At 43.3% G+C, this 16,957-nt stretch overlaps 1 protein-coding gene across 1 annotated transcript in view; it reads left to right on the top strand.

Moving 5' to 3' along the window:
- SPAG16 (sperm associated antigen 16) overlaps positions 1-16,957 on the top strand; it is an 822,373-nt gene that overhangs the window by 406,037 nt on the left and 399,379 nt on the right. The window contains exon 12 of the mRNA XM_038748803.1: positions 12,897-13,082. Coding sequence (XP_038604731.1) covers positions 12,897-13,082 — 186 coding nt within the window. The remainder of the gene's footprint in view (positions 1-12,896; positions 13,083-16,957) is intronic.

Raw genomic sequence — 16,957 nt, 5'->3', positions numbered from 1 at the left:
ATTAATAATAATGGCATTTATTAAGCACTTACTATGTGCAAAGCACTGTTCTAAGTGCTGGGGAGGTTACAAGGTGATCAGGTTGTCCCACAGGGGACTCTCAGTCTTAATCCCCATTTTACAGATGAGGTAACTGAGGCCCAGAGACGTTAAGTGACTTGCCCAAAGTCACACAGCTGACAGTTGGCGGAGCCAGGATTTGAACCCATGACCTCTGACTCCAAAGATCGTGCTCTTTCCACTGAGCCACGCTGCTTCAATCATATTTAAGTGCTTAAGTGCTTACTGTTTGCAGAGCACTGTCCTAAGCGCTTGGGAAAGAACAATACAATAAACCGTGACAATCCCTGCCCAAAACGAGCTCACAGTCTAGAGAGGGGGAGAAAGACATCAATACAACTAAATAAAATTACAGATATATTAATAACTGCTGTGGGGCCTTGGGGAGTAGTGGGGGAGTGCAAAAGGAGCAAGGTAGGACAACACAGAAGGGAGTGGGAGATGAGGAAATTTGGGGCTTAGTCTGGGAAGGCCTCTTGGAGGAGATGTGCCTTCAGTGAGGCTTTGAAGATGGAGAAAGTAATTGTCAGATTTGAGGAGCGAGGGTGTTCCAGGATAAAGACAGGACATGGGGCAGCAGTCAGTGGTGAGACAGGCAAGATTGAGGCACAGTGAGAAAGTTAGCACCAGAGAAGCAAAGTGTGCGAGTTAGGCTGTAGAAGCAGAGAAGCAAGGTTAGGTAGGAGGCGGCAAAGTGATGCAAAGCTTAAAAGCCAATGGTGACGAGTTTTTATTTGATACAGAGATTAAGAGGCAACCACTAGAGGCAAGAGTGATGTTTCGTGTTCTTCTTTCCTTTCAACAAGATATGGCAGAGTGGCCTAGAGCAGCACCATGGCATAGAAGCATAGCTTAGTGGAGAGAGCATGGATTTGGAAGTCTGAGGTCATTGGTTCTTATCCTGCCTCTGCCACTTGTCAGCTATGTGACTTTGGGCAAGTCACTTAACTTCTCTGTGCCTCAGTTACCGCATCTGTAAAATGGTACAAGCTGATTACGTTGTAATCTTCCCCAGGGCTTAGAACAGTGCTTAGCATATAGTAAGCGCTTAAAAAAATATCATCCATATTATCAAATATTATCATTATTATTATATAGTGGATAGAGCACCAGCCTGGGAGAAAAAAAAAACCTGGGTTCTAAACTCTGCTCGGCCACTTGTCTGCTGTGTGACTTTGTGCAAGTCACTTAACTTCTCTGTGCCATCTGAAAAACGGAGATTAATACTGTGAGCCCTATGTGGACAAGGGCCGTTTCCAACCTCCAGCTCCCTTGGAGAACTCATTTGCTCTCATGGCTTCAACTATCACCTCTATGCAGATAATTTCCAAATCTACATCTCCAATCCTGATCTCTCTCTTCCTATGCGGTTTCATGTTTCCTCTTGCCTTCGGAACATCTCTACTTAGATGTCCCATGAACACCTCAAACTCAACATGTCCAAACCAGAACTCCTTAGCTTCCCACCCAAACCCTGTCCTCCACTTGACTTTCCCATTTCAGTACCACCATCTTCCCTGTCTCACAAACCCATAAGCTTTGTATTACCCTTAACCCATTTCTCTCATCCAACCCACACATTCAATCTGTCACCAAATCCCGTTGGTTAAACCTTGGCAACATTGCTAAAATTCACCCATTCCTCTCCTTCCCAACTGCTACCATGTTAATCTAAGCACTTGTGCTATCTTGCCTTGATTACTGTAGCAGCCTCCTTGCTGACTTCCCTGCCTCCTGTGTCTCCCAACTCCAGTCCATAGTTCATTGTGCTGCCCTGATCATTTTTTCTAAATAAGCATTCAGTCCATGTTCCCCCCTCCTCAAGAACCTCGAGTGGTTGCTCATCCACCGCCATATCAAACAGAGACTCCTTACCATAGGCTTTAAAGCACTCAATCGCCTTGCTCACTCCTACCTTACCTCCCTGATTTCCTACTACAATACTTTGCTCTTCTAATGCCAACATAATTACTGTACCTCCATCTCATCTGTGTCACCACCGACCTCTCTCCCACATGTTGACTGTGGCCTGTAACACCCTCCTTCCCACATCCAACAGATGATCACTCTCCCCATCTTCAAAGCCCTATAATAATAATAATGATAATAATGACATTTTTTAAGCACTTACTAGGTGCAAAGCACTGTTCTAAGTGCTGTGGAGGTTACAAGGTGATCAGGTTGTCCCGCGGGGGGGCTCACAATCTTCATCCCCATTTTACAGATGAGGGAACTGAGGCCCAGAGAAGTGAAATGACTTGCCCAAAGTCACACGGCTAAGTGGTGGAGGCAGGATTTGAACCCATGACCTTGGACTGCAAAGCCCGTGCTCTTTCCACTGAGCCATGCTGCTTCTCTATTGAAGGTACATCTCCTCCAAGAGGACTTCCCTGACTAAGCCCTCATTTCCTCTCTCCCATTGCCTTTTGTATCACTTTTGCACTTGGATTTGCACTCTTTATTCACCCCTACCCCAGCCCCACAGCGCTTATGTACATATCCATAATTCATTTATTTGTATTGATGTCTGTATCCTCCTCTAGACTGTACGCTTATTGTGGGCAGGGAATGTGTCTATCAACACTGTTATATTGTTCTCTCCCAAGCCCTTAGTACAGTGCACTTCACACAGCACTAAATAAATATGATTGATTGATTGATTAATTGATTGATTGTTTAGCTTGTATCTACCCCAGCACTTACTAAAATGCCTATTACATAGTAAGTGCAAAACAAATGCCATTAAAAAAAAACAGTTTGGAGACTTAGTAAAGGAGGAGCAAACAAGGAAACATTGGTAAGTTTCTTTGGAAGGGGTTGTGACATAGTATTGTTTTGGGATCAGTGATCTCCAGTGGGGAAGGAAAGGGTTAATGTTGAGATGCCTCTGATGGGGGGTGGGGAAAGATCAGTTTATAAGGGAACCTGCTCCTCCAAGATAGCAATAGGATTTTGTGTTGAGATGGGGATGCTCTGAATCAAAACCGAAGCAGACTTGCTCGGGTCAAGGGGAAATTGACCAGCAGACCCCTCCATGATAGGGGAAGAGTTGTCCCCCTGTTAGCTGACCTGTGCTGTTTCCGTAGCAACCAGACATATCCGGAGGCAAAGAGGATGATTTTTACGGTGCAAGAAACTGCTCTGAATGGTCATGCCAAGTATATGCAATGCATACGGTGTGGATGGTGTGGTCACTCTAGAATATCAGCTCATTGTGGGCACGATGTCACCTCTGTTGTACACTCTCAAGTGGTTAGCACTGTACTGTGCATAGAGTAAATGCTTAGTAAATACCACTGCTGCTGCTGATGATGGTCACTCGACCCTCTGGGTGAAGTTAACCGCAGGTAATAAAACGTAAAGTGGGGCTTTGTCACATTTGGGCTTTTTTGCTGAGGCCCTCTTGATTTTTGGTCCAGCGGTGTGTTCTTTTTCTCTTTCATGCCCAGATCTAGGCACCAAAGTCCTGGGTCTTTTGGCATTCAGGTTTTCATTACAGGGCACTCACTGGTTTTCTCTCTCTCACTTTTGCTCTCAATCTTTCATGCTGGGCTCTGGGTACCAGGGTCCTGGGTCTCTTGCCCTTTGGGTCTTTTGTCAGAGGGGTGGTTGCATGGGGGGAAGGGTAATAAACTTAGTTCTATTATTTTGACTGTGAGCCCCAAGTGGGACAGGGATTTTGTCCAACCTGATTTGCTTGTATCCACCCCGGCACTCAGTACAGTGCCTGGCACATAGTAAGTACTTGGAAAATATCATTATTATTATTATTATTCAGGTAATTGGTGTCACCTGCTGTTAGATAACTGCTCACGTGCAGGGCAGGGACAACCTGTCCTTTGATGTCTCAGCAGTGGCAAAATGGGAGGGGGCATCAAGCGTGTTGCACATCATTTATTTCTAAATTAAAAATGAGACAGTATGCTCCTTGAGGGCAGAGACCATTTCGACTAACTCTATTATACTCTCTCAAGCACTTAGTACAGTGCTCTGCACAGAGTAAGTGCACAATAAATATGATTGATGAAGTGATTGGTTCTCCAAGCTTACCTGCAGATGTAATTAATTCTCAGGAATTTTCCCCATAGCATGGAAGTTCTGCAGGGAAAATCCTGAATAATTCACTTAAAATTTAGGCACTGAGTTGAAGATGCTGCACCTTCCTTCTTACTTGGGTACAACTTCTCCCGGGGTACTGGAAGTTAAGCCACTGATTCCCATGTCTAATCTGTCAGGGATCAATTTGAGAGATTGAAATTGCCATCAGTAATCTGGGTGCAATTTTGATTGTCTAAATGCAGCTTATTTTCTTTTTCAATGTCAAACTTGTTAAGAGAGGCTGTGAGCCTGTTATTGGGTAAGGACTGTCTCGCTTTGTTGCCGGATTGTACTTTCCAAGCATTTAGCACAGTGCTCAGCACACAGTAAGTGCTCAGTAAATACAATTGAATGAATGAATAAATGAACATACGCCAGATATTGTACCAAGTACTGGGGTAGATACAACCTAATCAGGTTGGACACAGTCCATATCCCACGGGGGTCCATAGCCTTAAGCCCCATTTTAAAGATTAGGTAGCTGAGGCACAGAGAGTGAAGTGAGTCATATAAGGTTGCACAGCAGGCAAGAAGCAAAGGCAGGATTTGAACCCAGGTCCTCTGACTTCCAAGCCCGTGCTCTGTCCACTAGGCCACACACTGCTTCACATTAATCATTCTTGATTAATTATAAATCATTACTAGTCATTTCAGTTAATTAATTATTAAGCATTGTTGATTAGTTTGTCAATAATAACCGTGGAAAAAAGTTGCATTTGAAACTGCTCTCCTATTCGGTATAGTTTAATGGGATTTAGTATTGCTTAATGGGATTTAGTATTAATGAGATAAAAATGTTGATTTCCTGAAAAATCTTTGCTCTTCATCATTCGGCTCATTTTTTAATTGTTCTTGTGCTTCTGTTGATTCCAATGATAGTAATAATAATAATGATGATAATAATGGTACTTGTAAAGGACTCACTATGTGCCAAGCACTGCTCTAAGCTTTGGGGTAGATATGAGCTGATCAGGTTGGACACAGTCCCTGTCCCACATGAGGCTTCCAGTCTAATACCCATTTTTCAGGTGAGGTAACTGAGGCCCAGAGAGGTTAAATGACTTGCCTAAGGCCACAAATAAGATAAGTGGCAGATCTGGGATTAGTACCCATGACCAACCGTGTGCTCTATCCACAACGCCATGCTAATAATGGGTATTTGTTAGGTATTTACTATGTGTTCAAGCATTATTTCTAAGTGTTGGGGTTGGTAGAAGTTAATCAGGTTGGATGTGGTCCCTAGCCCACATGGGGCTCACAGTCTTAATCCCCATTTTACAGCTGAGAGAACTGAGGTACACAGAAGTTAAGTGGCTTGCCTAAGGTCACACAGCAGACCAGTGGCAGAGCCAGGATTAAAACCCAGGTCCTTCTGATTCCCAGGCCGATGCTCTATCCACTAGACCACTGGGGCCTCTCACCCACAATAACAGAGGGCCAGGAGAAGGAGACTACTGTATTTTCACCAAGTGCAAAGGACTGTCTCCAAGGCACTCCCCATCACAGGCAGGAGCCTCCCATCTGAAGGACAACATTTCTATTTCTCACCAAGACCTAAAAATCTTTGTGGAAACAATCCCTATGTGATGCTTCACAGTGTATTTCTCACTAAACCCTTTGCTCATATGTGAAAGCAAGTGTAGTTCTGCTATTGGAAAGACTATTCATACCACAGGGATGCATTCAAGACACTGACACATTTCGTAGAGTCTATTTTTTAAAGTTTGCTGACCTTATGTGTCCAAATTACATATTTTAAAGTTGAACCCAAAACCTTTCCAACAATCTCTGAGCCAGATCAAAGGAAGTGGAGAGTTGAGACAATTATCTGAAGAATTTAGACAAGTCCCTGCTATGAAGAAAAAATTGTGTTGTCTGGCATTAATTTAGAATGGCTGTCTGCATTGATTTATTTTTCAGGTAATTGCTCAACTGTCTACTCCACTTTGTCTGAGATGATGAAACATTTGACTTCAGCACTTTAGCTACCATGTCCAACTAGTGCTGAGCACCAAGATAAGTGACAAGTACTCCCAGAATATTAAATAGGAAGATAATTTGTTGTGATATCCTGGGCTTCAAGACAAAATGGATAAAGAAAATTGATATTTAAACAAGTCGCTTAAAATGTCTCGACCGTTGATACATATGATTTTCTCTAAATAAAATGTGTCAGCTTTATCTGAGGTTCTTTGAGAAGAAAATAGCAGAAAATATTTTAGCTCTCAAGAAGATATTTAATGTGAATAGACTGATGAATTGATACATGGGGAAGCACCTGCCATGTTGTATTCCCATAGGGGCATTTCTTCTGTTGATAGGTGCTCCCATAGTTGGGGCTACATTTGGTTCTTACTATCAGTCACTGACTAGACTAGAGGATATTTGCTATTTCTAGGATTACTGAGGGTTCAACCTCTTTCTTGGTAGTCCTGGATTCCTGTCAGTGCCAAAAGGAGAGCCTTGTGTGCCTGGATGCTCATTCACATTAGCCAGTCTGGCTTTTTAGGAACAGCAGATAATCCTGAATTTCAATCACTAGGCAGGCAAAAAAACATCTGCTGAGAGGTTAGGATAAAATCCAGCATTTGCCCATTCCAGCGGATTAGATTTAAAGTGCGTTGAAATGACATGCTTTTGCTTGACCTACATAGCCTATGCTAGTGTTTCTGCAATGTATTAAAGTGATGAAAATCAATGACAAGTTTAATATGTCATAATATGATTTAAAAGGAAAAAGGAAATTAACCATTTCCATGGGAGCATTCTTAAAAAAAGTAGAATTTTAGTTTTTCCCATTTGAATTGCAGTGTTTTTCCAGACATTCAGCAAGGTGTTTTTGCGGGGTGGGGTGGGGGGACTTTTTGGGTTTTTTTAATAGTATTTGTGAAACTCTTACTCTCTGCCAGAGAGTGGCAGACTGTCTTAAGCTCTAGGGCAGATACAAGCTAATAAAGGTTAGACATAGTCCATGTCCCACATGGGACTCACAGTCATCCTTTAGCTGGTTGTGGGCAGGGAATGTGTCGGTTTATTGTAGCATTGTACTCCCCCAAGCACTTAGTACAGTCCTCTGCAAACAGTAAGCATTCAATAAATATGATTGAATGAATAACTGACAGAAAAGTTAAGAGACTTGCCCAAGGTCACACAGCAGGCATGTGGCAGAACTGGGATTAGAACCCTGGTCCTCTGATTCCCAGAACTGTGCATTCTTTCAGATTTGCTGCTGGAGATATGTTTAGTAGACTTGAGATTTCCTAATTGGTCAAAAAAGCTCCATTTCAGGTTGATTGTGCTTCTTCGAAATTTAATTTGGCTTCTACAAGTTGAGACCAGGAGAAAATGAGTTTGCCTGATTGCATTTTGCAGCTCAGTCAGTGGCATTAATTCGCTCTGTCCAAATAGACCTTTTAGTCCTCCCAAGGAGCCTGACCTGTTGATTGAGAGGCTGTCAGGATGGGCTTTTGCAGTCACATAGCGTTCTCGTTTTTGAACATATTCATTGATGGTATGGGCTGGTTTATTCTGACAGCTTCCACCTCCTGGAACAAACTGTCAACAGAGAGAGCTTGCTGGGGTGAGTCCAGGGGATCGTTCCACTGGAAGTCAACAGTAGACTGAGTCTCCTAGGATGAATACTCAGGCAAAATTCAGGGGAAAAGTTACACTGGGACAAGGATACTGGATCCATCAGCCAGTGACAGTGATGTGTGGCCAGGATATAATTAATTGCGGTATTTGTTATGGGCTTACTATGTGCTGGGCACTGTACTAAGCACTGGGGCCAATACAATGTTATCAAGTTGGACACAGTCCCTGTCCCACACAGGGGTCATGGTCTTAATCTCCCATTTCCCAGATGAGGGAACTGAAGCAGAGAGAAGTCAAGTGACTTGCCCAAGCTCACACAGCAAACAAGTTGCAAAGTAAGGATTCGAACCCAGGTCCTTCTAATTCCCAGACTTTGCTCTATCCACCAAGCCATGCTGCTTCTCATGCAGCTTCAGTGTAGCTGGGTGCTCCTTACTAATTAGAATGGCTGTACGGTCTCACTTCTGCTCAGCAATCAATCAGTTAGTGGTATTTATTGAGGGCTTATTGTGTGCAGAGAGCTGCACTAAGCACTTGAGAGAGTCCATACAATACAGTGGGGCAGGTAGATACAATCCCAGCCCTCAAGGAGTTCACTCAGCCACCTTTCCCTGTGATCAATATCAGGTGAATATCAACCACATCCCAAAATGTAAAGAACAGAAATCAATCTAGCCCCATCCTCCTGACCGCCCTAAGTGCTAGCCCTGTGTGGCTGGGCAGTGGCTCACTCCCAGTGAAGCAGGAGCTTTAGGGGCAGTGCTCTGCACATAGTAATCGCTCAATAAATACGATTGATTGATTGATTGATTGTGAAAGGGCAGGGAGGTGGGAAGGGACAGAGGAGCAGCAATCCTGCCCCAGGGCACAGCATCGAAGCCCAGTTCCTCCATGGCACTTAGAGACTCTCCTTGAGAACCATTGGTTTACAGAGCTGAATGTTTTGTTTTTTATGGCATTTGCTAAGCTCTTATTATGTGCTGGGCACTATACTAAGTCTTAGGAGTAGATTAATAATAATAATGATGGCATTTGTTAAGCGCTTATGGGGTGCTCACAGTCTTAATCCCCATTTTACAGATGAGGTAACTGAGGCACAGCGAAGTTAAGTGACTTGCCCAAAGTCACACAGCTGACAATTGTTGGAGCCGGGATTTGAACCAATGACTCCAGGACTCCAAAGCCTGTGCTCCTTCCACTGAGCCACACTGCTTCTCAGCATGTCTGCTGACAATTGTTCGATTGCAGAATTGCCCAGATTGTCTGCTGTGTGACCTTACGCAAGTCACTTCACTTCTCTGTGCCTCAGTGACCTCATCTGTAAAATGGGGATGAAGATTGTGAGCCCCATGTGGGACAACCTAATTACTTTGTCTCTACTATGTGCTTGGCACATATTAAGTGCTTAACAGATACTCTCATTATTATTCAGTGTTTAGAACAGTGCTTAACAAATACCATCATCATCATACAAGCTAATCAGGTTGGACACAGTCCTTGCCCTCCTGGAACTCACAGTGTTAATCCCCATTTTACAGATCAGGGAACTGAGGTACAGAGAAGTGAAGTGACTTCCCCAAGGTCACACAGCAGAGAAGTGGTGGAACCGGCATTACTCATTGATTCATTCAATCAATCGTATTTATTGAGCACTTACTGTGTGCAGAGCACTGTACTAAGAGCTTGGGAAGTACATATCGGCAACAAATAGAGACTGTCCCTACCCAACAACGGGCTCACAGTCTAGAAGGGGGAGACAGACAACAGAACAAAGCAAGTAGATAGATGTCAATACCATCAGAATAAATAGAATTATAGCTATATACACATCATTAATGAAATAGAGTAAATATGTACAAATAAAATAGAGTAATAAATATGTACAAATATATACAAGTGCTGTGGGGAGGGGAAAAGGGTAGGGCCGGGGGCCAATGGGGAGGAGGAGGAGGAGGAGGAAAGGAAAAGAAAAAGGGGCATTCAGTCTGGGAAGGCCTCCTGAAGGAGGCAATTTCTCAGTAGGGCTTTGAAGGGATGAAGAGAGCTAGGTCTTTTTGGCTACCAGATTCACATTCTTTCCGTTAGGCTGTGTTGCTCCCACTTAGTCCGCCTTTCGATGGCAATCTTTTTCTCTTTAGTGTGTGAGTCCAGGCCACCCAGACCTCTCTCCTCCATCATCCCTGTTCAGTTTCCTTTCATTATTTGTATATTTATTCATTTATTTATTTATGTATGTATGTATATTAATACCTGTCTTACCCCTTCTAGCCAGTGAGCGTATTGTGGGCAACAAAGTGTATGTTGTACTCTCCCAACCGCTTAGTACATTGCTCTGCACACAGCTCAAAAAATACGATGGAATTGAATCGAATTGAATTGAAACTGCTGTATTGCCCATTGCCATAATGGGGCTAGGTATCTAACACTACCACTTCCCTACTACTGTGTCCTTCATAGTGCTGATTAGCTTCCTCTTAATCTCCAGAGTAATTCTCAAGTCCTCTCACTAATTGTGGCTTCTCAGGGCTTTATAATTGCTGTCAGTTGGATAGCAATCATTAAAGTCATCTTTGTGTGCCTTTCCTCCTTCCCCGAAGTGGGCCTGGGATCTTCCAGCTCAATCCAGGATAGTTCTGGTTTGTGCAGCTTTCCCAGAGCGGGTTCTTAAATGGAACTGTCCGTATTCCTAGAACCATCAGCCTTCCCAGGCGACTGAAAATAGGCAGTGAACCTAGGGGTTTGACCTGTAATTTAAATTAATGTCTGTCTCTCCTGATAAATAGTAGGTTTCTGAGGTCAGGGTTCATGTCCGTTGACTCTTTGGTGCCCCTCCCAATCATTTAGTACAGTGATCTGCAAAAAGTAAGCACTCAGTAAATACCCTTGATTGATTGAGAGATTAGGTATCAATAGGCACTTTGAGAGACTGCTGGAAACAACCTCACCCTCACCTCCCTCATCCACCCCTGCCTCCAGATTGGGGGTATTGAAATATGAGATATTCTAGGAGCAGTCAGTATACAGTGGGAAAAAGTGAAGGGAGAGAAGTAGGGTCTCAGACCATTGTTGGGTAGGGACCGTCTCTATATGTGACTGTCTCTATATGTTGCCAACTTGTACTTCCCAAGTGCTTAGTACAGTGCTCTGCACACAGTAAGCGTTCAATAAATACAATTGAATGAATGAAAGAAAGGACATTATTATTATGGTGTTATTCCGGGCAGCAGCATGGCCTAGTGGATAAAGCATGAGCCAGGGTGTCAGAAGGACCTAGGTTCTTAGCTTTGCCACTTGTCTGCTGAGGGACCTTGGGCAAGTCACTTCACTTCTCTGAAGAAGCAGCATGATGTAGTGGATAGAGCGTGGTCCTGGGAGTCAGAATCAGAAGGTCATGGGTTCTAATCCCAGCTCTGACAATTGTCTTCTGTGTGACCTTGGGCAAGTCACTTCACTTCTCTATGCATCAGTTACCTCATCTGTTCAGTGGGGATTGAGGCTGTGAGCCCCACATGGAACAGGGGCTGTGTCCAACCAGATTTGCTTGTATCCACCCCAGCACTTAGTATAGTGCCTGGCACCCAGTAATTGCTTAATAAATACCACACAGCATGGTTCAATGGAAAGAGCATGGTCTTTGGAGTCAGAGGTCATGGGTTCAAATCCTGACTCCACCGATTGTCAGCTGTGCGACTTTGGGCAAATGTGCCTCAGTTACCTCATCTGTAAAATGGAGATTAAGACTGCGAGCCCCCCGTGGGACAACCTGATCACCTTGTAACCTCCCCAGCACTTAGAACAGTACTTTGCACACAGTAAGCATTTAATAAATGCCATCATTATTATTAATTATTATTATTATTCTTTGTGCCTCAGTTACCTCATCTGTTAAATGAAGATCGAAACTGTGAGCCCCATGTGGGACAGAAACTGTGTCCAACCAGATTAGCTTGTATCCACCCCAGAGCTTAGTACAGTGCCTGTACAACAAATACCACAGTATTAATAATAATAATAATAATTTTTTTTATTGTTAACAGCTTACAATATACCAAGCACTGTTATAGATACAAGTTAATCAGGTCAGACACAGTTCCTGTCTTACGTGGGGTTTGCAATATAAGTAGGAGGGAGAACAGTCATTTAATACCCATTTAATAGCGAGGAAACTGAGGCACAGAGAAGTAAAGTGACTTGCCCAAAGTCACACAGCAGACAAGTGGCAGAGTAAGGATGAGAACCCAGAACTCAGACTCATAGGCTCATGCTCTTCCCACTAGGTCATGCCGCTCCTCTACAGATCCAGCTGCAATTTTTCAGTGGGAACCACATCACCATGAAAAAGAACTGGGGAGGTTTGAAGGCTCAGAAGCTCCCATTTGCTCATCACATTGATGCCCATAGCTGTTGTTCCTTACTACAGCAGGGCTGGGGTGATATGGCCACAAACTGTATTACAGTTGTCTTTTCTAGAGTTCGATGGCTTGGGTACTACTTTCCAGTGTGTTTTTAGTCTGCCAGCCAGTCAGTCGTATTTACTGAGTGCTTACTGTGTGCAAAGCACACTGTACCATGACAATCACTCTATTTATTTTACTTGTACATATTTACTATTCTATTTATTTTGTTAATGATGTGTGTATAGCTATTATTCTATTTATTCTGAAGATTTTGACACCCGTGTACATTTTGTTTTGTTGTCTGTCTCCCCCTTCCAGACTGTGAGCCCGTTGTTGGGTAGGGACCATCTCTATATGTTGCCGACTTGTACTTCCCAAGTGCTTAGTACAGTGCTCTGCACACAGTAAGCGCTCAATAAATACGATTGAATGAATAAACAGACCTGTTCCCTGCCCACAACAAGCTTACAGTCTAGAGGGGGAGACAAACATTAATATAAATAAATGAATTACAGAAATCAATTCCTTGAATTTGGAACAGGCGAGCACATGGTCGGACCAGCGTTTAGTTCCTCACATGGATACAGAGCTCTAAATATGTCTCAATTGCACACAGACACACAAACACTCAAACCAGCTTTCCACACTATCACGTTCGGTCACACAAAGACATACACCATGCATATTTCCCACTCCTTGAAATAAACGTAAATCTATTTTAACTTTGCTCTTTTACATTCTCAACAGTGGCACTAATTTGGCCACCTCCAGTGGAGATACCACGGTAAAGATCTGGAACTTCTCCAAAGGAGACTGCATTCTGACCCTGGAGGGCCACAGCCAAGCCATCTGGTCCTGCACGTGGCATTCCTGTGGGGACTTCGTGGCGTCATCCTCTATGGACAACACCAGCAAAGTCTGGGATCTTAACAGGTAATCGACCTCTTTCGGCGTTTCAGTTTAGCACTCCTGCCTCAGAAACCCTGTTCTGAGTATGGAAGTCAGAAATTTCCAGAGGTGATTCACTAAGACTGCAGAGGGACCACGGTAACGTTTAAGAATTTAAACTATTAATCTGTGATTATGATAATAATCATGGCCCACATCCTCCCCCTGGCCTGGAATGTGCTCCCTCTGCCCATCCGCCAAGCTAGCTCTCTTCCTCCCTTCAAGGCCCTACTGAGAGCTCACCTCCTCCAGGAGGCCTTCCCAGACTGAGCCCCTTCCTTCCTCTCCCCCTCGTCCCCCTCTCCATCCCCCCCATCTTACCTCCTTCCCTTCCCCACAGCACCTGTATATATGTATATATGTTTGTACATATTTATTACTCTATTTATTTATTTATTTATTTTACTTGTACATATCTATTCTATTTATTTTATTTTGTTAGTATGTTTGGTTTTGTTCTCTGTCTCCCCCTTTTAGACTGTGAGCCCACTGTTGGGTAGGGACTGTCTCTATATGTTGCCAATTTGTACTTCCCAAGCGCTTAGTACAGTGCTCTGCACATAGTAAGCACTCAATAAATACGATTGATGATGATGATGATGATGATGATAATAATCATAATAACAATAATGTAGTGATGGTGTTAAAGTGCTATGTGCCGGGCACTGTACTAAGCGCCAACAAATTAAGTTGGACACAGTCCCAGTCCCATGTGGGGCTCACAGTCTCAATCCCCATTTTACAGATGAGGTACAGAGAAACAAAGTGACTTGCCCAAGGTCTCACAGCAGAAAAGTGGCAGAGCCAGGATTAGAACCCATGACCTTCTGACTCCAAGACCCATTCTCCTTCCACTAGGCCATGCTGCTTATGATGTTTGTATCTCTAAACATTTTTAAGGTAGAGATTGCTGGCACCCGGATGATTACTCTAACTTGGCATGGGAGACCTGCATGGGTACTACTTGCCTGACTTGTAACTAAACACTGGGCACCGATGCATCGGGCTGGGAGTCATCTCCCATCAGGGGAGAAGCAGTGTGGCCTAGTGGAAAGTGCATGGGCTGGGAGTCAGAGGAACTGTCTTTCTAATCCCAGCTCTGCCACATGTCTGCCTCGTGGCTATGGACGAGTCACTTCTCTGTGCCTCAGTTTCATCATCTGTAAAATGGGCATCGAATACCTCTTCTCCCTCCCCGTTAGATTGTGAACCCCTTATGGGACCGGGGCAGTGTCCAACCTGATTATCTTACTGTCATTATTCCAGCCCTACTCTATCCAATCTGTTATTTGATGTCCATGTCAGTTGTTAGGATTAGAAGTGGTTTACTCAGTGTCTTTTACCCTAAAAAGACATGTTCAAAAGCAATTTAGATTAAGAGAGTGGAATTGTTTTTCTTCATCACGCCTGTGAGTTGGAGGCAGCGTGGCTTAGTGGGAAGAACACTGGTCTAGTAATCAGAGGACCTTGGTTCTAATCCTCGCTCCACCACTTAATAATAATAATAATGGTATTTCTTAAGTGCTTACTATGTGTCAGGCACTGTACTAAGCACTGGGCTGGACACGAGTCCCCAAAGAGGACAGTCCTGGGAGTCAGACGAACCTGGGTTCTAATTCTGGCTGTGCCACTTGTCTGCTTTGTTACCTTGGGAAGATCACTTAATTTCCCTGTGGCTCAGTTACCTCATCTGTAAAAACAGGAATTGAAATTTTGAGCCCCATGTGGGACTTGGAGTGTATCCAAACTGTTTAGCTTTTATTAGAATAATAATAATAATAATAATAATAATAATAATAATAATGTTGGCATTTATTAAGCGCTTACTACGTGCAAAGCACTGTTCTGAACACTGGAGAGGTTACAAGGTGATCAGGTTGTCCCATGGGGCGGCTCACAGTCTTAATCCCCATTTTATAGATGAGGTAACTGAGGCACAGAGAAGTTAAGTGACTTGCCCAAAGTCGCACAGCTTACAATTGGCGGAGCCGGCATTTGAACCCATGACCTCTGACTCCAAAGCCCATGCTCCTTCCACTAAGCCACGCTGCTTCTCTACTTCAGGGCAATACAATGCCTGACACATATTAAGTGCTTAACAAATACCATAAAAAAAGGAAACTCCACTGCTGTATTTTATCACTTGTTGTCTTCACCCAAGATTGCCCTTCCCCAATGGATTTCTGCTGATCAAAAAGAACAAAGGATCCTTATCTATGCAGCTCCCTCATGATCCTTAATAGCTTCATGTCAATCTCCATGGAATTTTGGCGCTGTCCCCTAATTGCAAGCACTCCCACTGATCTTGGTGATTGCCTCATAAATATGAGAGCCTGTAAAATTTTCTAACTGTTGACACTGAGGCCAACCAAGTAGCCCTCATAGCTTGGTGAAATCTGTTGCCAAGTCTGAGGGTAGCAGTCGCTAAGACATGTCATGGATACAAAATCCTGGAATCCGGGACAGGTCTCAACACATATTCCTTCTTGGCATCATCATAAACTTCATTCAGTGAAATATCTGGTTTGAAATCCAAATGTCTCCTCCCCATAAGTAGTGAATAGTCCCACTTCATATCTGATTGATGCCAACTAACATTTAACCCTTGATATGGCTAACCTTTCATGCCAAGCCCTTCCTTCAATGTCAAACCTAGTGAACAGTGAAAACCAAGGAGAAATGTCAACGGGGGAACAGTTTCTAGTGCTGAACAGTAGTTACAGTTGCAAGGATACTTACTAATTTTTCACTGAAAGATTGATTTTACTCCAGGAGATGTTAAAAATTATTTTAAAGTAACAATAAAAGTTTTTAATATGAAGAATCTTTTTAATCCAGATTGATCTCACAGTGCTCTTTCTAATTTCAGATCAATCACTTGATCATCCAAATTTATTGAGCACTTACTGTGAGCAGAGCACTGTATTAAGCACTAGGGATCAATTAATGATATTTATAGAAAGCTTACTGTGTACAGAACACTCTACTAAACTCTTGGGAGAGTATCGTACAACAAAGTTGATAGACATATTCCTTGCCCAGGATCTTTGATCAACCAAAAGGCCAATACTGGGTAGACCTGTATCTCCAGGAACTCTACAGGAGGAGTGACTTTGATATATGGTTTTAATATAACCACCAAATTTTGGTCTCATTTGACTTGTACGTCAAGGGCATCCATGGATGGATAAGGAAAACACCCTTGTGTGATATCAGTTCAAGATCAGCATGAAGGGTTTTCTGTGGGTATGGGCTTTATGCAAGACAGGTGAGCAGGGTATCTGTGGCAGAAGTGCTTATGACTGCAAAGACAGGGTTGGTGATGGGGATAGTGGCAACAGGGAAGGCAGTGACTGAAGAGGAGGATTGTTTGCCGAGAGAAGCAGCGTGGCCTAGTGGAAAAAACACAGGCCTGGACGTCTGATGATGTGGGTTCATTCATTCATTCAATTATATTTATTGAGCGCTTACTGTGTGCAGAGCACTGTACTAAGCGCTTGGGAAGTACAAGTTGGCAACATATAGAGACAGTCCCTAACCAACAATGGGCTCACAGTCTAGAAGGGGGAGACAGACAACAAAACAAAATATATTAAGAAAATAAAATAAATAGAATAGTAAATATGGCTCTGCCACCTGTCTGCTGTGTGGTCTTGGGCAAGTCACTTCACTTCTCTGTCCCTCAGTTCCCTCATCTGTAAAGCAGGGATTAAGACTGTGAGCTCCCTGTGGGACAGGGACTGTGTCCAACCCGTTTATCTTGTGTCTACCCCAGTGTTTAGAGCAGTGATTGCCACATAATAAGCGCTTAACAAATACCACATTAAATCATTCATTCATTCATATTTATTGAGTGCTTA

The sequence above is a fragment of the Tachyglossus aculeatus genome, chromosome 7 (assembly GCF_015852505.1).
Source record: "Tachyglossus aculeatus isolate mTacAcu1 chromosome 7, mTacAcu1.pri, whole genome shotgun sequence".
In the NCBI taxonomy this organism is placed as follows: Eukaryota; Metazoa; Chordata; class Mammalia; order Monotremata; family Tachyglossidae; genus Tachyglossus; species Tachyglossus aculeatus.
Note: the sequence above shows the minus strand (reverse complement) of the source record. Positions and strands in the feature narration are given on the sequence as shown.